This window comes from Sciurus carolinensis, chromosome 2 (genome assembly GCF_902686445.1).
Source record: "Sciurus carolinensis chromosome 2, mSciCar1.2, whole genome shotgun sequence".
In the NCBI taxonomy this organism is placed as follows: Eukaryota; Metazoa; Chordata; class Mammalia; order Rodentia; family Sciuridae; genus Sciurus; species Sciurus carolinensis.
The window spans coordinates 104,088,676-104,113,903 of NC_062214.1; the positions used below are offsets into that span (position 1 = coordinate 104,088,676).

A 25,228-nucleotide genomic window follows, 5' to 3' on the forward strand; every position below is an offset into this window, starting at 1 on the left:
TATATATATCCCTCAAGATTAAAAAGTCATCCCCATTATCAGTTACTGGTGGTTTGCCTGAGCACTGGAAAGGTTGAATGAACTTGAGTCTGTCCACCAATTGCTGTACTTTCCAAATAGTTTTATGTAGTTTTGTTGTTGATGATGGTTGGAGGTTTTAGGCCATAAGGGCAAGTGAGGGCAAAAGAAGTGAAATCTGCATATCTATTTGATATAATGTACAATCCAGAGTTCCAAGTAAACAATCCTGTAACTAGGCTCCATGAAGTCTCTGAGAGGCAGAATTCTGGTCTAAAAAGCTGGCAGTCATTCCTCATTTTACAGAGTTGAAGTGGCCTACCATATGGATCATGGTAAACTCTGAGATTTTCCAAGTGCTAAACAGATGCTAGGTTGCATTATCCATGATTCAAAAGTGTATATCTTATGGCACAAATGCAACTAGAAAAACATTCCTATTTAAAATACAAAATAGTACCAATTTTGGTTCCATTAAGTAAGCTTCTGAAGATACAAAATCAAACATGGTAGTTGAGAGAGCCATGGAGTCCATTTAAAGGAGAAGGTAGCTCTGAGAAATCTTTACCAAAATCTTTGAGTCTATCAGGCTTTTTTGTGAGCAAGTCCTTCATTTCAATATGAAATGAAAAGATGTAGAGCATGTTCGACTCAATGAAAATAAGATTGAATCCATCCTATGTATTTACTCAAATATGACTGAAATGACTTTGGCTTCAGAATTATTAGTTTAAAAGAAACAAAACAGAAATGTGGTTTGAAGAAGGATGAATATTTGCAACATATAATAGACTAATGGCTAATATGTGATGAGCTTATAACAAGATGTTTAATGACTATTCCAAGAGAAAATGAGCTGAGTAGATAAACATTCAAATCAAATAAATGCAAGTGACCATTAAAAGATATGGAAAAAGAGCCTGGGGATATAGCTCAGACTTTGCATGCACAAGGCCTGGTGTTCAATCCCCAGCACTAAAAAAAAAAAAAAAAAAAAAAAAAAAAAAAAAAAAAAAAAAAGGAAGGAAGGAAGGGAGGGAGGGGAAAAGATGTTTATGCCCATAATAGCATCTATCAGATTATAAAATATTTTTAAATCAATAGAGTGTTAATGAGGATGTAGGGAAATATATACTTTCATACAATGTCTCTAAATATTAATAAAATCTTTCTAGATGGCAATTTGGCCATGTATTTCAAAAGTTCAAGTGAGAATATCCTTTAATCCAATCATTTTATGTCCCAGGATTTATGATAAGGAAAGAACTGAATAAGTGTGAAAATAATCATGTACAAGAATACTTATTACAGGGCATTTTTTTTAATAATAGTGGAAAACTGGAAACAACCTAAATTTCTAATTTAGATTGACGCAAAACTAGAAATACAAAAGTAGCAGTCTAGTTAAATAAGGTACATCCATAAAAAGAAAAATTATTAATTATTAAAACTAATGTCATACAAAACTCTAGAAATAACTGATAAGTCTAATAATAGCATCAAATGAATTATATTATGATCATGTATCAGAAAACAACGCATCCATTAAAGATAATTCAGCAAATGTATATGTGCTAACATAGACAGATTTTTGATATATAGTTTTAAGTTAAAAACAAATGAGGGAGAAAAGCATATAAATATAGATATATTTATGTACAAAAATATATGTATATATAATTTTCTTATGTGTATCACAAAAGGGGGAAATACATATATATTACATTGGATAGAATACTTTTGCAAGGATTCATTGAAAAAAAACTTAAAAGTGGTAAATTGTGAAATTAAAGGAAATCTTACTATTTTTTCTTTTATTGGAATGTAACACATTAGAGAAAAAGTGTATTAAGCATAAAAATAAAACTCAATAATTTATTACAAAGGGACCCTCCTATATCTACCATCAAGGTCTTACTTTACTGAATTTTTTTAATTTTCTAAAGAGCTTTATCCTGTTAAATCTTATCACAATTTCCTTTATCTATCAAGATGACCACGTTTTAGTCTGTTAATATGGTAAACTACATAGATTTTTAAATGATAAGCCAAACTTTAATTCTTAGAATTACAATATTATATTATCCTATTATATTCCTGGATTAAATTTGTGAATACTTTGCTTCAAATTTTTTTCATATAAGTTTATGAAAGAGATTTATCTGTGGTTTTCTTTTTTGTTATGTACTTGGCAAGTTTGGTATTAAGATATTACATTTCATTTTGTATCAAAATTATACTGGCCTCATAAAAGAAGTTGGAAACAATTCTTTTCATGTCCTTTGGAGGAAATTGCATATGCTACTTTTGTATGACATTTCTAGATTTATGTTAATCTAATTTCTCCACCTAAATTATAAATTCCTTAAACCCCAGGATAATACCTAGGTAGGGTTTTTTGTGTCCTTATTACAATCTTTTGCTTTTGATGCAGCAGGATTTCAACAAATAATCATTATTACCTTAACAAGGAATATAAAATCTGTCACCTATAAAATATTAAAATCACATTATTAACCATATGCATAGAAATTTGTGATTTACTTCCTCCATTTTTAGGACATCAGAAAGACCCTAGAATGTTAGGACTGAATCTCACCTTCAGGGTGTTCCCCAGTGTCTATAATACTGGTAAATTACAGAATGTCATATAATTACATTATACTAGGCAATAGTGTGGCTGAGTAGAAAAAACAACTATTGGGGGTAGGGGTTGGTTGGTTTTGTTTTTGTTTTTGTTTTCTTTTCCTTTTTTGGTGCACTATAATTATACATATAAGTAGAATGCATTGTTACATATTTGCACATGTTCACAAAATAAAAATATACTTTGGTCAATTTTGTTCCCTCCTATCTCCCCTTTCCCTCTCCTTCTACCTCCCTCTGGTCCCTGCCCTCTATTCTACTGATCTCTCTTCTATATTTTCATGAGATACCCTCTACACTGTTTTCCTTTCCTTTTTTTTTCTATCTTCCATATATAAGATAAAACATATGACCCTTGACCTTCTGAGTTTGGTTTATTTCACTTAATATAATGGTCTCTAATTCTGTGCATGTTCCTGAAAATGACACAATTTTACTCTTCTTTATGGCTGAATAAAATCTTATTTTGTATACATACTACATTTTCTTTATTCATTCATCCATTGTTCTATAGTTTGCTATTGTGAATTGCGCTGCTATAAACATAGGTATGCATGTATGGCTATAGTATGCTTAGAATACTGACTTTCATTTGTTAGGATAAACACCAACAGATGGTATAGTTTGGGGGTTCCTAGTCTTTATAGTAACCTCCATACTGATTTCCATAGTGGTTGTACTAATTTATAATCCCACCAACTCTGAAAAAGTGTTCCTTTTTTCCTACATCCTGTCCAATTTTTTTTTTCCCCCTGAGGCTAGCCTAGAACTTGCAATCCTCCTGCCTAGTCTCCCAAGTTGCTGGGATTATAGGCATGTGCCACCATGCCTGTGGAGCATTTATTATTGGTATAATTGATGGTCATCATTCTAACTGGAATGAGATGAAATCTCAGTTTAGTTTCAATTTGAATTTCCCTAATTGCTAAAGATGTTGAACATTTTTTTTATGTATTTGTTGGTCATTTGTATTTCTTCTTTTGAGAAATATCTGCTTAGTTCATTTGCCCATTTATTGATTGGGTTATTTGGGGTTTTGGTGATTTTTTTGAGTTCTTTAAATATTCTAGATATTAATCATCTGTCAGAAGAATAGCTAGCAAAGATTTTTCTCCCATTCTGTAGGTTCTCACACTCTTGTTTCCTTTGATGTGCAGAAGATTTTTTATTTGAGGCCATCCCATTTATTAATTTTTGGTATTATTTCCTGAGCTTTAGAAACTCTGTTGAGGAAGTAGTTTTCTGCACCTATATGTTGGAGTGTCCTCTGGCAGAAAAATAAAACCATTTTTGGATCAAACACATCTGAGCTAGAATTCAGACAACTCCACTCTAAGTGATTTGTCTTGGTCACATTATATAAATACTCTAGCCTCAATATTTTCCTCTGGAAAAAAATTAAAATAATAAAATATGCTTTACAAAGCTACTATGGGTTAGAAATTATGTGTTTAAAACATCTAGGTGATTAATTGGAGGGGAAAGGGCATCTTTTAGGGCCCATAAATTCTAACACAGAACCTTAAATTCTAATACAGAACCTTTTCAGTAGCAACCTCCAAATTTTGTCTCTAAAACTGTAGTGCATACCTTAAATAGTCTCCAGTTGTTAACCTTTTCCATTTGAGTTCCTTTCTTCTTCACATGATAGTTTGACTTCTTACTTTTCCCACAATCAATACACTTAGAAAAGTTCACATAGTTACAAAAACTTCACTGCTAATTTATTTTCCTACCTTATCTATGGTCTTGATAAACACTTTCCCTAAACTTTTCTAAAAATCTCCTACCAGGAAGGTCAGAGAACTGGAGGTATTGAGCCAATTTAACTGACTTTCCCCTGTGAAGTTAAAAGAAGTGTTAATCTTACTCTCATTTTAGAAATGAAAATGAGGCATAGGAAGATCATCACAAGTTACAGATAAAAATGGTCACAACAGAGGACAAGGTCTAGACAGTCTTTCATCATCCTCCTTACACTATCAAATATCAGTCTGGGGTCAGTATAGGGTAACACTTGACCAAGATGGCTCCCAACACCCCTGTGAAACATAAATGTAGGGAAAGAGATGACAGGAACTTCTGAATTTGGTAGGGGGATTACGTGTCCTTGTATTTTCATCATTTAGGTATTTTCAATGCTCATAATAAATGTAAAGGTAAGGGCTATCCACATATGTGGTGTACTGAATTCCACCTGCATTGTTCCAGTTAAATTTTTAACACTAAATAATATTCAACTTTATTGCTGGGTGCAAGTCAAAGTTTGGACTCAAAAAACAGTGACCTATTAATAATACAGATCTATGATCACAACAAAAATTCAAAACACAGCCAGACATGCACATGAATTTGCTGCAATACTCATTTCATTTGAAACCACTCAGAAACATTTTGAAACCACTCCTCCAATCTGCTATACCCTAATTCATCTTGTTTGCCTTGGTTTATGCTAAAGGTAAACATGTGTTTATCCTAGCAAAGGAAATGGAAAAAAAACAAAGGTGACCTAAACAATCTCTGCAGAGCAAGCCTTCTAATACGCAGATAGCTTAGTCACATCACCCAAGTGAATCCAAATTGCTCAAAATTCTTAAATAAATGATTCAGTCCCCAATCCTACCTACTTTTTTTAAAAAAAGAATCCACCCAGAGATACCAACACCATCCACATAACTGAAAGAAATATGATTCTCTTTTTATTGATAAAATTATGTGAATGGTTTTGTATATACAATACTAACTTAAAATTTCAAACATATTGAAACACAGGCCACCCAGGGCTAACACTGAAGCTTCCTGGGTTTTGTACCAGTGAGCACATGGCTTTAGTCCATGTTCAACACTTAATTAAGAGATTCTTTTCAAAGATTATATTCTGGATTTACCATCTTCTCAGAGGCTGGCTGCTGCAGTTCATTAGCAGCCAACATCTGGCTGGAATGTTTTAAACTACTATTTTCCTTAACTATAATATGGATGAAGTTTTTGTTATTCTAAGAAAACTTAAACAATGTCCTTGTATGGACTTCTAAACATAATAATTAGTGACAGTGCAAATTGGTTTCTGATTTTTCTTATACCATGTAGCAAACTGCTATTAAAACATTGAAGTTACACTTTAAACCTTTGGATAATTGTGAAATTCTTTTCATTTTATAAAGTAGATGTTATATATTTTATAATGTAGTTATAGTCTTTAGTTTTTAAGTACAAGGTTAACAAATATTTCATTCTGAAGGTTAACAAATATCTCACTTAAGTGCAGCTATATACAAAGAAAAACATAATCTTAAACTTTCTCAAGAAATTGGCCATTATAAACTCAAGAAAGGGAAAACTTGGACTTATTTGGCACAGAACTTTGAACATTCCATGTATTCTGCTTCTGAACCTCAGAGGTCCCCTGCACAGTATGGATTTCAACTTCAAAAACACTTCTTTGAAAAGAGTATCAACTCATGTCTATACAACTAATTTGCCCCTGAAATTAAGTTAACCAAATCTGTTCAGGGACTTAAGCAACTAGAAAAATACATACATATTTACATCCCAAATCTTCAGTATAGCAATGTTAAGAAAACAGTAGGTTTAGTACTGGGATACTAGGGGTCAACAGAGAAGACATAGATATTACTATGTAATTGCTTGTTAACAACCTTATTGTTATTGTTCAAGAAAATTAGTGTTTTTCATATAACATCTGTGTTACTTACATAGAGAAAATTTTACTGTGTTTTTTTTAACTGTAGAAAACTAGAGGTTTTAAGTTGTGCTATACTTTTTCCTATTGAAAATAATAGTAAGTCTCTGCTTAATAATTTTGTGCACAGCATTTGTCTTTCAGAATGAACTACTGCCATTAAATGGATTATGCCTGTATTTTCTTGAAATGTTTCACCCAAAACCCATCAACAAGCTTCTCCCTAGTACTTTCCGATTTGCTCACATTCCAGCAGCTCCTCTATTCTCAACTTCTATCCATGATTCATGAAATCCCTTCTTGCCTCCTCATCTTCCAATTCCCCTGACTCTGGTCACTCAGGTCATCTGCCTCTCTCATCCTATTCATTTCTCCTTTCTATTCTTGCTTTATTTTACTTTTTCCAAAAAAATATTATACATAATCTACAAGAATAAATGGAGCTAAAAGCCTTAAAACAACAATAAAAACAGTCCCTAGTTTGGAACCTCTCATCCTATCCCCAGTGTGGGGTGCAAAGAGGCAAATATTTTCAACTCTTCACTTTCATCTCAAGTTACCAAATAATCTGAGTACGTTATTTCCTGGTTGATCCATTTACACTTCATCTACTGCTTTCTTATTATGGTATGAGGTTTTGGGCTCTCTTACAGCCACCCTTCCCCTACCAGTCCCAGTTTTCTCGACAAAATGATGTCAAAAATTTTGTTTAAAACTTTATTCAGTGTGTTAGTTATTGAACTATTATTCACATATGAGCCAGATACTGGAAATTTTATTTTTATTTCTAGCAGAAATGTTTTCCTATATTTAATAGTTACCTTATTTACTTACCATTATTTGTATATCTAGCTAAGCCTTCCATACCCTATGACAGTTCTATAAAAGCACTCTTAATCCATTTTTCCACATGGTTGAATATGTTTATTTACTTATCAGTTCTTTCTTTTTTAACTGATAAGATTTATTAGTTAGTTCCATTTTTCCCCTCCCTCTTTTCATTTTAATCTGCATTGTTTTCTAAATTGCTGAATGTTATGGGTATTGTGTTGGGATTTCCCTTAACCAGTATTCTATAAATAACCAATTATTCTTTCTCTTGCATAGGATTTTCCATTTCCTAGTTTCAATATCATTTTCCTTCTTGGTTTTCTCTCTGATTATGGTAGATTATGTCCCTTTCAACTTTCAGACTTTCCATCTTAAAAATGTCTTACTGTAGCCTCACATTTGATTAGTTCATTTAAACAGATATTCTAAACTAAAATTCATTGAAATTTTAAAGACATTACTGTTGCCTTCTTCTATCTTCCAAAGCTGTTTTTGACAAATTAATTTTCATTCCTGATTCATTTGTAATCTCTTTTCCTTCTGTTCTTTTGCTTTTCAATCAGCTTTTAGTGTGTTTTCTATTAACACTTGAGTTTCAAAATTCTCAGAGGGTATACTTTGGTTTAGACTTTTTCATTTATTATGCAAACACCCATGGCCCTTTCAATCTAAGGAGTCACATTCTCACTTTGGAGACATACTATTTTAAAAAAAATTCTAATGACTGTTTCCTCTGTTTCTCCTAACTAGTTGGAGATTTTCTGGAACTGATCCATAAAAAAAAAAAAACTCCTATTTTTCTCTCTTATTGTCCATCTCTTCTTTTTCCCTACTTTACCAGATCTTCCAATCCTTTTATGTTTTGGCTATCATATTTGTAATATCTAAAAGCTCCATCTCACTGCTCTTTTTTTTAAAATTACACTGTTTTTAAGGATTTAACATTTTCTTTTATCTCTATGAGGACATTGTCTTCTTTGAAGCATCCTTCTACCCTCAGCATTGTCTGTTTCCTCTGAATTCCTGTTTTTTCTTTGTTTCTTCATTTGTTCATTTAATTTTGGAAGACTTCTTCCAAAAACTGATTAATCTTGCTGCCCTATCATATTTAAGAATGAGTCACTAAACAGCTGATTAGAAGCTTTGAAAAATGAGCTTATAACAGGTCACAGAGTAGCTGGAGAGTTTTTATGGTGGAGGAGGGGGTGGCAGTCACCAAATGTCAGTATCTACATCAAATATCAGATTTTTCTCTGGGATAGCTCCATTTCTTCCAAGAAGGATCCTCCAACGATCCTGGTGGGATGTAGGGTAGTAAGACTGTCAGTGTGCTGGAGTTAAAAAAAGAAAGGAAGAATCTTCTGTTCAGATGCAGCATGTCCTATAATTCCCCAGTTTTCACAATCTATGTATTGTCCTGCCTTTCTCAGTGTTCAGTGTTTCCAAGTACAGAAGATCTCTGGTTGTTTCTCCAGGGATTCCTGCATAGACAGAAGGAAATGGTCCCAGGTAGGAGAGGACTTTGAAGGTCTAACTAATCCTCAAAAGGACTTTCCAATAAAAACCCATTGACCAAATTACCCTCCTTTCTTCCTACGCCTTCCAGAGAGCTGTGGGATGAGTCAGCTGCTTCCATCTATATCTCCTTCCACAGGCACTTGGCTTTGACCTTTCTCCATCCTGCCAAGTCATGCACCATTCTTCCATCCACTTTCCATCTTTGTGTTTTGTGGTTAAGGGTTATTTATGTCTCCTTGGTTTATCAAAGACAGAGCTTGTACTCTCTTTTCTTAATTTTCCCTGTTGTTTGGAGATAACTTTTTAGAAAAAAAAGATTTGAGTAAAGGACAGAGAAAGAAAGAACAGATATGACTTCATTTTGAAATCTTGAAGCCAGAAATCTCTAGTTTTTTGTTTTTGTTTTTTTTTTTTTTCATAAGTATTTTGCCACTTCATACTCTTTTCTACCAATATCATTCTGGTTCCTAATTCTGGCTTCTGGATCTCAATGTGGCTAGACATTTTGTTAGGCTGATTTCAGACATGTGACATTTAGTTTGTTAATGAATTAACAATTTCTACATCTTCTTATCATATCCTATTTGCAATAATTGTCATCTGCAACTAAATGAGGTCCACTGAATATAAACTAATTGAGAGGCTATTAGTCATCAATCTCCCGCAGGACTTAGTATACATGTCAAACAGAAGATTATTCCCTGTTTGTTCCCTGGCCCCTGCATTCTCACATTTCTGTTACCCCAGGAGGTTGACTTCTTTGAACAACTCCCTCAACCATTTCCATTTATTGCCATTTCCATCCATGTCATTGTTTTTCCCCCTGTCCTGCTGGGAAAATGTAGAGAGAGATTATTCCAGAGCCTCAGCTCTTAAAGTTTAATGGCTTCCAGCTTCACAAGGAAACCTTTCCCAATTGGTTCTCTTGACCATGCCACATCTATAAATAATCTCTTTATTAAGCTCTCTTCAGTTATGCCCTATGTGCCATTTGTTTCCTGATGGGGCACTAACTGATACATAAATGAGAAAGAAGATTTTAAACTAGCTCATCTCTAAAATTCCTTGAGTCTTATGCTCTATGATTTTTACAAGTCACAAATACAATTGGCACTTAATTAAAGACTATAAATAACAGGCCTCCTTTTGATCAGGATTCTGTCTCTCTCCAGGAAAAAAAAAAATACTCTCCATAAAATTATGCTCAGTCCATAGAAAATATTAGTATGGTTAGTATAACTTAAACTAGCAGGGAAATCCAGGATATACATATCATTTCTTTTATGCTGTAGGCATTTTAGTTACATAGCTCCAATAAAAATATATTTGCTATTTTTTTTGCTTGGAAAATAGAGACTATCAGAACTAATTCCAAGAGTTCAAGTGTTTGTTTATCTTTTTTTTTTCTTTTCTTTTAGCCATTCATATTATCAAGTCAGAAAATGCAAAAAAATAAGTTTCACCAATCCTCCCATTAAAAAAGAAGTGAATTCCTTGACTTCAAATCTCTCTCCAGTTATCAGATTATCTCTTTCCATGAATAGTCAGGAATTTTTGATTCAACAAACTTTTCCACTTTTTTGCCTCTCACAGATCCTTCAACCCAGTCCTGTCTTAAATTATTCTTGTCAAGGTTTTATTCAACTTCTTTGTTGCTATATTAAATGACTAGTTCTCAGGCCTGTCTTGTTTAACCTCTTGATAGCAGTGAACAACACTGCCATTCATTTCATGAAACATTCTCTTTCTTGCCTTTGCAGTGGCTTCACCTTTCCAGTTTTCCTACCTCTTGGACTATGCCTCAGTCTCTTCAGTGAACATCTCTTCTTCTGCCCATCTCATTTGCTCATGATTCTTGTGGTTCTGTCCTTGTCTTCCTTATCCTTCCATCTATACTCCACCACTGGACGTTCTCATCCCCTCCTGTGGCTTCAAAAGTCAATTATACATTTAATGATTCTTAAATTGATCATCTCAGGTCCAGATCTCTCTCCTCACCTTCAGAGTTTGTTTGTTCATTTGTTTGTTTGTTCCGTTCTTTCTTTCTTTTTGCAGTACTGGGGTTTGAACCCAGGGCCTTGAACATGTAGGCAAATGCCCTACCTCTGAGTTACATCCCCAGCACCTCCTAGATTGTTTTTAATTAACTAAATACTAAAAAGCTCCATTAGTATGCACACAAGATTCCTCACACAATGTTTCAGCTTGCCCTCAAACCTAATTTCCATCTATATTCCTTATTCCAAAGAATCACACCAAGCCAGAAACCTGAATATAATCCTTGATTCTTTGCTGTCCCCTATTCCCATACCCAATGACCAAGTCCTACTGATTCTGTCTAAAATATACTTTGATTCTATTATCCAGTTCTCTCCACTCTCACTACCATTTTCCCGGACCAATCATCTCCCTACTGTTAATAGTTACCCTCAAATCCAGACTTTATAACACACTAGCATGATCTTTCAAAAAAATAGATGTGATTATGTTACCCTCTTCCTAAAACCCTAAAGTGGTTTCCTACTACTATCAGATGAAGCCCAAATTCCTCAACATGGTTCACAAAGCCCAACACCTGATCTCAAAACCAGTACCCAATTATCATATGCTCCAGCCATAATGAGCCCATTTTAGTTCCTCCAACAAGCCCATGAACATTCTTACTCTAGATAATTTACATTCTTTTCCCTCAACCTAATAAATGCTTACCTAATGTTATCAGTGTTATGCCAGCAGTATTTCCTACAACTCTTTGAATTCTTGGTACCTTAGCTTAGATCCTATTCTAAAATGGGGTAGATTTGCTTCCACAGCATACTAATTATTCACTTATCACATTCTATTATAATTATCTATTTACTTGTCTCTTTTAGATCCTTAGTTTGGTGAGGGTTAAGATTATGCCTATTACATCTCCAATATTTTGAATGTTACATAACACAAAGTTGTCACCAAACAATGGTTGAATAATGAACAAACCAACCATCAGATTAAAAGTTGTACCCAGGAAGGCATATTTTACATAGACTTCCTTTCCCTCCCTTTCTCTCCTCATAAAACAAATAATAAATAAGCTATCCTTTCTCCAAATAAATTATTACTTACAAATGGATAATAATGGATATCTACACATGAAAATTAAATAGAATTCTGTCTGGGTCTTTACTTTCTCCTTCATTTCTCCCTGTCTGATGACATATAAATTTTTCAAGCTGAAAATTTAAACATGCTTAAAAGAAACTAAGCTGTGGTTGACGTTCTCTTGATCTGCCTGGTGCCCAGTCTGTTCCCAAACCATCTGTAAACTTGATAGTTTATACATGGAATAAAAAGAATCTATGAGAACACTTTATTTGAACCAGAACACCAAGTGTTAATTAAAGCTGAGCACACCTGCTCTGAACGGCAAAGTCAGAGATTTATGTGAACTTGTAAAGTTAAGGCTTTCTGACCTCTTGTAGGATTTATATTTCCTTTAAATAAGCATTTCCCCTTTGAAATGCAATTTTTTTAAGTTTATTTCAGTGACTAACCTACTCACATAAACAAATATGCTGCTCACTTCCTTTATTTCCTATTCTTTACCCTTCTTACCCACTGCTTGTCAAATATTTAATTTAAGGTTTTGGGTGAAAATAAGCAGGCCCAACCATGAGGCCTACAATTTCTTGCTCTAAATTAACTTGTTAATGAGGTAATCTTTTTTAAAAGATATTCTTGCATTCAAACTTCATATTTAATCCAAGAGCGTTTTAATACAGTAATTCACAGACCTGTTCACCTAGTTTAGAAAGTATCAGTTACCTTTTAGTATTTTATCACAAGCAAGACTTGTTAGGCTGCAATGCTTGCCCATGTACATAGTCCTTTCGAGTAAGATAAAGTTGTTCAATCAAGGAAGACATTCTGATTTTGAGATTTGAATGCTAATGCCTTCAAAGGGATTCTGTGAGTTTGACTATGAAAGGCAGTTACCTTGGATAGGTTCATTCCCAGCACTGTAAGTGTCACTAAGCCAGCACAACAGACCAAAGCACTAGAGCTGGAGAGGCCTGAACTTGGTGGGATATTTCCGTCTACCAGACAGTTCATTCCAGTCAGGTTACTAAGACCAAAGTGTTCCTAAAAATATAAGGAAAAACAGTAATAATAATTTCATAGTTGGATTCAAAATCTTCTTTCAAAAGTTCAAACAAATTTACTATCATATTTGTAAAATTAGTTATGTACTCAAATTAGTGGAGACTACACATGTTATTTGATTTAATGACTCTTGTCCTTAGACTAAGGTAATCTGAAGATTACTTTTTACTTTGTTCAACAAAAAAGCTACTGGTTCATTTCCTAAAATTGCCATGAATGTTCTGTTTCTTGACTATTGATTTAAACAATATGGAAAAAACATAAAAAATAGTTATAATTCAGCTTACCAAAGACAAGAAAATACACGATTATTAGCAAGGTAGGTTAAAAATTGTGAAACACATCAGCAGCACTGTTATTATAAAAGTCTAACCCCTATGCAGTGGCATGTTTCCATGGAGTATCTTGCTTCAGAAAGACCTCTGAAGAAAATAGCTCCAAATTTTCTCAGTCCTGTTTTACTTGTTTAAAAGAGAGAGAGAGAAGAAAGAGAGAGAGAGAGAGAAAAGGAAAAAAAAGAAAAAAGAAACCTAAGCATCAACGAATTCAGAGACTTTTCCAAGATCATACATACAGACCTGGCAATAGGGCCCAGGTCTCTGATTTTCAGTTCAGAACTTCTCCCCCACAATTAGAAACCTAGGCCAGAATACTGTAACTATGATTTAATATAAATCAGCTATATGAGGAAATCCAGATTTTTTACTAGAGTTTATAGATATAATTTAGCCATATGGTTGCTATAAAGACAGTCAAATTATAATTCAGCCTTAAATGAAAATGCAGACTCCAAGGAGGTAGGGAAACTCTGTTTCTACAAATAGGAAAGACCAAATTAGTAATCAGGCTGATTCAAAGGTGGAAAGTTCTAACATACTTACATGAAGATCTAAGACTAGGACACTTTGAATGGTATCATAACCTCTGTAAAGTAGGATTAAAAACAAATTCAAGGCCAACACCTTCTTAAGAAAAAGTACCATCATCTTCACACATTACTCAAACAACTCAAGACCAAAGTATGAAATACTATTATATTGCCTAATTATGCATTTCATCATACATATTATTCTAGGGAGAAATTTCAATAAACTAGTTAGAATAACCAAAGTAACAAAAAACTGCAAATAAAAGACCATTTTTCCTTAATTTTTTGTCCTTTTTTCTTAGTTGGCAAAACTCATGCACCACAAAAGAAAAGATTCACTTGGATGTACTTCTCTTCTTGATTTCAAGTCATCTAAAAATTTCTTTCCAGAAATACAAACAAATTATAAACTGAAACACTGCTGTTGCCAATGCCCTTTCATACCAAACATCAGACAGTTTGTTTTAAAAGAGTAATCCTTGGGGAATACTATATATTTAACTATAAACTAATCCACAGGGTGTCTTGAATGTGAATCGTACTTACTAACTTATCACGCAATGTTTAAATTAAAATGTACAACAGATTCAAAAACGCAAATGAGTTGTGCCAAATTCTGTGATAGCTCTATCCCAAAAGGATAACATGTTCAATTTCATATAAACAGATTATCCTCTGGAACTTTCTAGTATTAAGATTTCTGAACAGGCTAACATTTAAATTATTCTTCTGCCAAAAGTTCATTGTACAACTCAGCTTTTCTGCACATAAGTTGTCAAACCAAAGAGGAAGGCTTTAAGCCCTACAAGGCTCAAAAGCAACACAAAACATCATACATTATTTAGGCCTCTTTATCCATCTCTACAAAAAAGCATGTTGTTATAAGGAAGACCATATTGCATTTACCAGGCAAATGCTTCCAAATACTGTAATCCCCACTAATGTATATGATAAACCAGATGATTTTTAAGATATAAAATCCACCAATAATTTTTTCCATAATTTATTACCTTGTGTCTGGGAGAAAGACACATACACTACAAAGAAATAAATGAATGTGGTAACTTTAAGACCAGAATTAGAGTACAGGACTATACATCAGATAAAATTTTGATACATTTCTGTAATGGGTCACTAAGTTCTAGGCTATTCATGACAAAGTTTCAGAAAAGACCATCAGGCAGTTAGGAACACAAGGTCTCTAAAATACAGGTTAGGTTGTTTGTTACTGACTCACTTCTTAATATCATTTACCTAAACAAGAGTTTCACTATATTTGAAACACATACTGAAATATGAAAGTGGTTCTAAAAACAGCAAATATTGATTTTTCTGTTTATCTTCATTCTTTTTTTAATTACAAGAGAAAATGGAGGTATCTTTCATAATTTTTTAATTATGAGAGAAAATGGAGATATTACATTTTCCTGTTCTTGCACATGGCATTAGAGATATTCAAGGTAATTATGCAATGTTTCTAGGAAACTACTTGTACTAATACATTTCACTATGTCTTTTTTTTTTTTTTAATCCCAGCTGGAGTAGCAATAACAATACTAGTTACCATATACTGAAGGCCTACCAGTATCAAGCACTGTGTCATCCTTGTAACAACTCTTTTGAGGTAGCAATGACATCATTTTACACGTAAATCTGAGACTTAGGTTAAATTAACACAGCTGGATAGAACCCAGATTCAAACCTGGGGCTGTTCAACCCTAAATCCTTACGGTATACTCCTATATAGTCAAAGAGCAAAATATAAATAATTTATTAGAATGTATCCTTAACAGAAACATGATTCAAAGATTTAAAAACCAAAGAGATGTTTGTCAGATGCACCTGATTTATGAACAGTCAGCTGCATGAAAGCCCACTGTTGCCCTCTGTGAATACTACTAGAAACAGTCATATTTTCCCACGCTTTGAAGCATAAGTGAGCAAAATAGAAGAGAAACATCAGTTAGCATTGAAAGGAGACCAAAATGATACAGTAAATAAAATAAATCTGACATAATACACCCCATAATCTCAACGGCTAGCAGTTACCTTATAAACCAATTTACCTGAATTCCTTTAAATCCACATAGGAAATAGTTGTGCCAGAAAGGTTTTGTTTTGTCAATCTGAATGTTATTCGCACTAGTACTGAAGTCCCTGCAAAAACAAAAGGCCCTGTTAATTTAAACCTTAGGCCTCGAACTACAAAATCAATGGCTGACTGCTGCCATCTTGTGCCAACACAGTGATACTGACATCTCCTTTTCCCTTTACTTTGAATCTATGTACTACAGTCTACCCCAAAACAATGAACATCTCCAGCTGCTAAAAGTTAAGGAGGAAGTTGTAGTAGCCTTAATGACTACACTGCCTTTAACTGACCCCTCTTATTTCCTGAAACCAGAAAGGAACCAATATATTTTAGTATAATCTACAACCATTTTCTCTTTCATGTTGGTCCTTGTTAAGCTGGTGTAAACCACATGAATGCTTTATCCTCTGGGCCTGCAGTTTGGCAGACCCCCAAATGAAACAGGAGTACTCAAAGCCCTCTTTCCCCACACTCTCTGCCACCCATCCTATTTGACCATCTGTGGTGTTTAAGAAAAAGAAATAACAATCAAAACAAATAATTATTCTAATGGATCATAACCCATTGAGGGAATAATATTCTGTGAATCTATACTGATATAAATTAACAAAAGAATAAATAGATAAATGATAGAGAATGGAAAAACTCTTCCCTGTAGCAAAATGCCAACCAATAAATGTAGAAGAAATTATAGAAATAAAAAAATCACTACATGCTGAATTCCAGGATAACTGATTCAGGAAAGACTCATCAATGGATGCTAAAATTAAAGTAAAAGTCTGATGAGAAAAAAAATATTTACACAAAATTTAAGTACTTCCCTGACAAATTTTTTTTTATTTATTTATTTTTTTTTATTTTATTTTATTTTTTTACGTTTACATAGGGTAATGATGTTTATTTTATTTTTCCCCTCCCCCCCACCCCTCCCACCCCTCCCACCCCTCTTTTCCCTCTACACAGTCCTTCTTTCCTTCATTCTTACCGCTCTCCTTAGCCTAACTCTAAACCTAACCCTAAACCTAATGCTAGCCCCTCCCACCCCCCATTATATGTCCTCATCCGCTTATCAGCGAGATCATTCGTCCTTTAGTTTTTTGAGATTGGCTTATCTCACTTAGCATGATATTCTCCAATTTCGACCATTTGCCTACAAATGCCATAATTTTATCATTCTTCATTGCGGAGTAATATTCCATTGTATAAATATGCCACAGTTTCTTTATCCATTCATCAACTGAAGGGCATCTAGGTTGGTTCCACAATCTGGCTATGGTGAATTGAGCAGCAATGAACATTGATGTTGCTGTATCTCTGTAGTATGCTGATTTTAAGTCCTTTGGGTATAGGCCAAGGAGTGGGATAGCTGGGTCAAATGGTGTTTCCATTCCAAGCTTTCTGAGGAATCTCCACACTGCTTTCCAGAGTGGCTGCACTAATTTGCAACCCCACCAGCAATGTATGAGTGTTCCTTTTTCACCACATCCTCGCCAACACCTATTGTTGCTTATATTCTTGATAATCGCCATTCTAATTGGGGTGAGATGAAATCTTAGGGTAGTTTTGATTTGCATTTCTCTTATTACTAGGGATGTTGAACATTTTTTCATATATCTGTTGATTACTTGTACATCTTCTTCTGTGAAGTGTCTGTTCATTTCCTTAGCCCATTTGTTGATTGGATTATTTGTATTCTTCGTGTAGAGTTTTTTGAGTTCTTTATAGATTCTGGAAATTAGCGCTCTATCTGAGGTATGGTTGGCAAAAATATTCTCCCACTCTGTAGGCTCTCTCTTCACATTTCTGATAGTTTCCTTTGCTGAGAGAAAGCTTTTTAGTTTGAATCCATCCCAGTTGTTGATTCTTGCTTTTATTTCTTGTGCTATGGGAGTCCTGTTAAGGAAGTCTGATCCTAAGCCAACAAGTTGAAGATTTGGACCTACTTTTTCTTCTATAAGATGCAGGTTCTCTGATCTGATTCCGAGGTCCTTGATCCATTTTGAGTTGAGTTTTGTGTAGGGTGAGAGATAGGGGTTTAATTTCATTCTATTGCATATAGTTTTCCAGTTTTCCCAGCACCATTTGTTGAAGAGGCTATCTTTTCTCCATTGCATATTGTTGGAACCTTTGTCTAGTATGAGAAAATTGTATTTATTTGGGTTTGTGTCCATGTCCTCTATTCTGTACCATTGATCTACCTGTCTATTTTGGTACCAATACCATGCCGTTTTTGTTACTATTGCTTTGTAGTAGAGTTGAAGATCTGGTATTGCAATACCCCCTGCTTCGCTCTTGCTACTGAGGATTGCTTTAGCTATTCTAGGTTTTTTATTCTTCCAGATGAATTTCATAATTGCTTGCTCTATTTCTGCAAGGTACATCATTGGGATTTTAATTGGAATTGCATTGAATCTGTATAGCACTTTAGGTAGTATAGCCATTTTGACGATATTAATTCTGCCTATCCAGGAACATGGGAGATCTTTCCATCTTCTAAGGTTTTCTTGAATTTCTTTCTTTAGTGTTCTGTAGTTCTCATTGTAGAGGTCTTTCACCTCTTTTGTGAGATTGATTCCCAAGTATTTTATTTTTTTCGATGCTATTGTGAATGGGGTAGTTTTCCTAATTTCTCTTTCTGAAGATTCATCACTTATGTATAAAAATGCATTGGATTTATGAGCATTGATCTTGTAACCTGCTACTTTACTGAATTCACTTATGAGTTCTAAAAGTTTTCTGGTGGAATTTCCAGGTTCCTCTAAATATATAATCATGTCATCAGCGAACAGGGATAGTTTGAGTTCTTTTCCTATTCGTATCCCTTTAATTTCTTTGGTTTGTCTGATTGCTCTGGCTAGAGTCTCAAGGACGATGTTGAATAGAAGCGGTGAAAGAGGGCATCCCTGCCTTGTTCCAGTTTTTAGGGGGAACGCTTTCAGTTTTTCACCATTTAGAATGATATTAGCCATGGGTTTAGCGTAGATTGCCTTTATAATGTTTAGGAATGTTCCCACTACCCCAATTTTTTCTAGTGTTTTGAGCATGAAGGGATGCTGTATTTTATCAAATGCTTTTTCTGCATCTATTGAAATAATCATGTGATTCTTAACTTTAAGTCTGTTGATATGGTGAATGACATTTATTGATTTCCGAATGTTGAACCAACCTTGCATCCCTGGGATAAAACCCACTTGATCGTGGTGTACTATCTTTTTAATATATATTTGTATGCGATTTGCTAAAATTTTGTTGAGAATTTTTGCATCGATGTTCATTAAGGATATTGGTCTGAAATTTTCTTTCCTCGATGTGTCTCTGTCTGGTTTAGGTATCAGGGTGATATTGGCTTTATAGAATGAGTTTGGTAGGGTTCCCTCCTCTTCTATTTCATGGAATAGTTTGAGGAGTATTGGAATGAGCTCTTCTTTAAAGGTTTTGTAGAACTCGGCTGAGAACCCATCTGGTCCTGGACTTTTCTTTGTTGGTAGGCTTTTGATGACCTCTTCTATTTCATTGCTTGAAATTGGTTTATTTAAGTTGTGTATGTCCTCCTCGTTCAGTTTAGGTAGTTCATATGTCTCTAGAAATTTGTTGATGTCTTCGAGGTTTTCTGTTTTGTTGGAGTATAGATTTTCGAAATAGCTTCTAATTATGTTTTGTATTTCACTTGTGTCTGTTGTGATGTTTCCTTGTTCATTCCGAATTTTAGTAATTTGAGTTTTCTCCCTCTTTCTCTTTGTTAGTGTGGCTAAGGGTTTATCAATTTTATTTATTTTTTCAAAGAACCAACTATTTATTTTGTTAATTTTTCCGATTGTTTCTTTTGTTTCGATTTCGTTGATTTCGGCTCTGATTTTAACTATTTCCTGTCTTCTACTACTTTTGGTATTGGTCTGCTCTTCTTTTTCTAGCGCTTTGAGCTGTAGTGTTAAGTTGTTTATTTGTTGATTTCTACTTCTTTTTTTGAATGCACCCCATGAAATAAATCTTCCTCTAAGTACTGCTTTCATAGTGTCCCAGAGATTTTGATATGATGTGTCTTTGTTCTCGTTTACTTCTAAGAATTTTTTTATTTCCCTCCTGATGTCTTCTGTTATCCATTCATCATATAATAGTGTATTATTTAGTCTCCAGGTATTGGAGAAGTTTCTGTTTTTTATTCTGTCATTTATTTCTAATTTCAATCCATTATGATCTGATAGAGTACAAGGTAGTATCTCTATCTTCTTGTATTTGCTAACAGTAGCTTTGTGGCATAAAATATGGTCTATTTTAGAGAAGGATCCATGTGCTGCTGAGAAGAAAGTGTATTCGTTCTTTGTTGGATGGTATATTCTATATATGTCCGTTAAGTCTAAATTGCTGATTGTGTTGTTGAGATCTATAGTTTCTTTATTCAATTTTTGTTTGGACGATCTATCCAGTGGTGAGAGAGGTGTGTTAAAATCGCCTAGTATTATTGTGTTGTGGTCTATTTGATTTCTGGAATTGAGAAGGATTTGTTTGACGTACGTGGATGAGCCAATGTTCGGGGCATAGATATTTATGATTGTTATGTCTTGCTGATTTATGCTTCCCTTAAGCAGCATGTAATGTCCTTCTTTATCCCTTCTGACTAGTTTTGGTTTGAAGTCCACATTATCTGAGATGAGGATGGATACTCCAGCTTTTTTGCTGTGTCCGTGTGCATGGTATGTTTTTCCCCATCCTTTCACCTTTAGTCTATGGGTGTCTCTTTCTATGAGATGAGTCTCTTGCAGGCAGCATATTGTTGGATTTTTCTTTTTAATCCAATCTGCCAGTCTGTGTCTTTTGATTGATGAATTCAGGCCATTAACATTCAGGGTTATTATTGTGATATGATTTGTATTCCCAGTCAATTGACTCATATTTGTTTTTGACATGATTTGGTTTCTCCTTTATTTGGCTATTCCTTTAGGCTAGCGCCTCCTGTTGCTGATTTGCATCGTTGTTTTTCATCTCTTCCTCATGGAATATTTTGCTGAGAATGTTCTGTAATCCTGGCTTTCTTTTTGTAAATTCCTTTAGCTTTTGTTTATCATGGAAGGATCTTATTTCATCGTCTAATTTGAAGGTAAGTTTTGCTGGGTATAAGATTCTTGGTTGGCATCCGTTTTCTTTCAGGGCTTGGTATATGTTGCTCCAGGCCCTTCTAGCTTTTAGGGTCTGGATTGAAAAATCTGCTGATATTCTTATTGGTTTCCCCCTGAATGTAATTTGATTCTTTTCTCTCGCAGCCTTTAAAATTCTGTCTTTATTTTGTATGTTAGGTATTTTCATAATAATGTGCCTTGGTGTGGGTCTGTTGTAATTTTGTATGTTTGGAGTTCTATAAGCCTCTTGTACTTGGTTTTCCATTTCATTCTTCAGATTTGGGAAATTTTCTGTTATTATTTCATTGAATAGATTGTTCATTCCTTTGGTTTGTTTCTCTAAGCCTTCCTCAATCCCAATAATTCTTAAATTTGGCCTTTTCATGATATCCCATAATTCTTGTAGATTCTGTTCATGATTTCTTACCATCTTTTCTGTTTGGCCAACTTTACTTTCAAGATTAAATAATTTGTCTTCAATGTCTGAGGTTCTGTCTTCCAGGTGTTCTATCCTATTGGTTATGCTTTCTATGGAGTTTTTAACTTGGTTTATTGTTTCCTTCATTTCAAGGATTTCAGTTTGGTTTTTTTTTCAGTATCTCTAACTCTTTATTGAAATGATCTCTTGCTTCCCGTATTTGGTCTTTTAACTGTTGATTGGTGCGATCATTTAATGCCTGCATTTGCTCTTTCATCTCCTCCTTCAATGCCTGCATTTGCTCTTTCATCTCCTCATTAGCTTCCCTGATCGTTTTAATTACGTACATTCTGAACTCCCTTTCTGACATTCCTTCTGCTGTGCTGTCATTGGGTTTTATTGATGTAGTATCTAGGTTTGTTTGGGACATTTTCTTCCCTTGTTTTCTCATATTGGTCAGTTGTCAGTGGGACCCTGAGATATTGCAGTTTTCTGCTATTGGCTTATAGTGTCCCAGTAGATTTCCAGTGTATCACCTCCCAGCCTTCAGTAGCCTGATGGAGGAATCTGATAAAGCAGCTCATCCGAAGAAAACTGCCCCTAGCCCCCTACTGGTTCCACGGTTTGGAACTGGCTCTGTGCAGAAATGCTCTCACTGTGGGCCTGCACCGTGCAGCTGGCCGTGTGGGAAGAGCCCACTGCCGGAGTGTGGAAGGCTACCTTGGGAAGACTCTAGCTGCCCTGCCCGGCTCCAATAAGCCACCTCTATCTGGGCCTGCCACCCGGGCTGAGCTTTACCCAGTGGGCAGACTCACCCGTGGCTCTATTTCAGTCCGAGTCTCTCTGTGCCTCCCCCTCTTAACTCCTGGGTTCTGGAGCGACTGGGGGTGCAGTCTCCCTCTAGGCCACCATCTTGGATCGCCCCGTGAAGAGAGCCCGCAGCCGGAGTGGGCAGAGCCGCCTAAAGAGGTCTCCGGCTGCCCTGCCCTGATCCCTGAGGCTGCTTGCAGATCGAGGCTCTCCGCTGGTTCTTTGCAGGAGTACACTGCACTGCAGCGGCTCCAGGACTCGGAGCCTGCTCTGTTCAGACAGGCTCTCACTAGCGGGCCAGTTCCGTTCCGAGAACCTGGAGAAGCTGGCTGTGTGGGCGGGGCCCACCGCCGGAGTGCGCAGGACTGCCTGTGTATGACTCTAGCTGCCCTGCCCGGCTCCGATAAGCCACCTCTATCTGGGCCTGCCACCCGGGCCGAGCTTTACCCAGTGGGCAGACTCACCCGTGGCTTCACTTCAGTCCGAGTCTCTCAATGCCTCCCCTTCTTAACTCCTGGGTTCTGGAGCGACTGGGGGTGCAGTCTCCCTCTAGGCCGCCATCTTGGATCCCCAAATATTTTTAATTAAAAAAAATAATAACTTTATGGTAGAAAAATCTGGCAGACACCACTTTAACCAAATATTCAGACTTAACACCACCAATAAAAGGACATCATGTGCCTCCTTGATATGATGCATTGAGGATATATATTCAAGGATATGTGTGAATTCTTTGTGCTATTTTGTGACTTCTTTGATGAAGAAAACTTGAAAACTAAAGATAAATAGATAAGACAGACTCCTAAATCAGTCAAAGAATAAAATCTATGAACTTGGCAAGGAGCAACAGAAAAGGGGAAAGCAAGGCAACATCCCCCATGTTTTAATTAAAATTTTTTATTTGTTCTAATTTGTTTTATATGACAGTAGAATGCATTTATACATTTTGATAGATCATACATAAATGGAGTATAATTTCTCACTTTTCTGATTATACATATTGTAGGATCACATTGGTCATGCAGTCATATATGTACATGAGGTAATTAATGTTGGTTTCACTCTATATCCTTCCTACCCCCATACCCTTTCCCCTCCTCTCCCTCCCCTCTACCTATTATAAAGTACCTCTATTCTTCCCTATCCTCCCCTCTTATTGTGAATTAACATCCACATATCAGAGAAAACATTTGACCTTTGGTTTTTTGGGTTTAGCTTATTTCACTTAGTATGATATTCCCCATCTCCATCCATTTACCAGCAAATGCCATAATTTGATTCTTCTTTAAAAAGCTGAGTAAAATTCCATCATATATATATGGCACATTTTCTTCATCCATTCATCCATTGAAGGACTTCTAGGTTGGCTCCACAGCTTAGCTATTGTGAATTGAGCTGCTATAAACATAGATGTGGCTGCATCACTATAATATGCTGATTTTTAAGTCCTTTGGATATAAACCAAGGAGTGGGAGAGCTGGGTCAGATGGTGGTTCCATTCCAAGTTTTCTGAGGAATCTCCATACTGCTTTCCATAATGGTTGCACCATTTTGCAATCCCACCAGCAATATATGAGTATACCTTTTTCCCCACATCCTCACCAACATTTATGTTGCTTGTATTCTTGATAATTGCCATTCTGATTGGAGTGAGATGAAAATGTTTTCCATATAATTTACTAAATATCTACTATGTACCAGTTATTGAAATCTATACCTTCCATGTCTTTCTTAACTCAGTAATGTGGATACATAATCTCTATCAAAAAATATTTAGTGACTGATCACTTAAGTGCACAAGATATGCAGAGGAATATAAAGGCAAATGGCAGAGGACTTGTCTTTTAAGAATTTGTAATCTAGCCAAGATGACATAAACACAAATCACTACAAAACAGTAAAGTTATGTGATAATGTGTAATATGAAGTGGGACATGAGGCTGAGAGGGTACTGTTTCCATAGACCAGCAGTGGGTGAAGAGGAAAGACCTTTCAGGAGACTCAGAAAGGTTTAGTGTCTTTCCAAGGATACAGCCTGATTCCAGCTCACAAATATTTCATTCTGTTGTTAACTATGGAAGTTAAATATGCTATCTACAGTCAACAAAGGGTTACAGAATTTGGAAGCAGATAAAATATATTAGCAAATCTGATGGGTTATGTTCCTAGTTAAGAGAGGATCTTGTAAGTCATTAAAAAAAAAGAGAAGAAAAGGTGTGTATTCAGAAAAAAAGAGGAGGAAATTTGCCTAGAGGTAGAAAGCAAGATAAGCAACATAAAGGGAAAAGGTGAACAGTGCCAATTCCTACAGAATCAGAGGTACAGGCTAAACCTTCATAAGAAAAAAAAATCTGTTCTTTAATTAGCTATTTATGTTCACTCTTTCTAGTATTCTTATCTGGCCTTTCTGCTTAGTTGTTTCCTAAATTTCAAAAGCAGTCACTCATTTTTCTCACCAACCTCATTCCTGCATTTTATCACCTATATGTTTTCTCTACTCCTACCCCCACATTGTAGAATTCTGAGAATAAAATTCCTGAAAATAAGTCTACAGGAGTGACTACCTAATACATTTCACTTACACACTTTATTCATTCATTCACTTGTTCCTCCAACATTTTCCCAGTGTCTATCCTGTGTATATCTGGTATAGGGCTAGAAAATGTACAGTAACAATAGTGTCAAAAATGTGAAATATTTAGAAATTTGACAAAAGATGTAAAAGACATGTATTCCAAAAACTACAAAATATTTCTGAGAGAAACTAAAGACTTAAATAAATGGGGAGAAAGATTCAAGGACTGAAAGATTCAAGATTGCTAAGATCCAATTCTTCCCAAATTATACATTCAATACAACTCTAATCATAATCTTGGCATACTTTCTCATTGAATTTGAATAGCCAATTCTAAAATTACTAAGCAAACACCATGAATTAGAATAATCAAAATCACTTTGAAAAAGACAACATTAGGGGACTTATACTATCTGATTTCAGGATGTGTTATAAAGCTACAATTATCAGATAGTATGTTAATGGAATTAAGATAAGTCAATGGAACCATCA

At 35.1% G+C, this 25,228-nt stretch overlaps 1 protein-coding gene across 5 annotated transcripts in view; it reads right to left on the bottom strand.

Moving 5' to 3' along the window:
- The window catches only part of Galk2 (galactokinase 2), a 120,089-nt gene that overhangs the window by 67,454 nt on the left and 27,407 nt on the right, over window positions 1–25,228 (bottom strand). For 4 of the 5 annotated variants that reach the window (XM_047538482.1, XM_047538485.1, XM_047538486.1 and 1 more), the window contains 2 exons: window positions 15,794–15,884; window positions 12,692–12,838 (listed from right to left, as the gene is read on the bottom strand). In XM_047538482.1, coding sequence (XP_047394438.1) covers window positions 12,692–12,838; window positions 15,794–15,884 — 238 coding nt within the window. The remainder of the gene's footprint in view (window positions 1–12,691; window positions 12,839–15,793; window positions 15,885–25,228) is intronic. The other variant, XM_047538484.1, reaches the window with a different exon arrangement.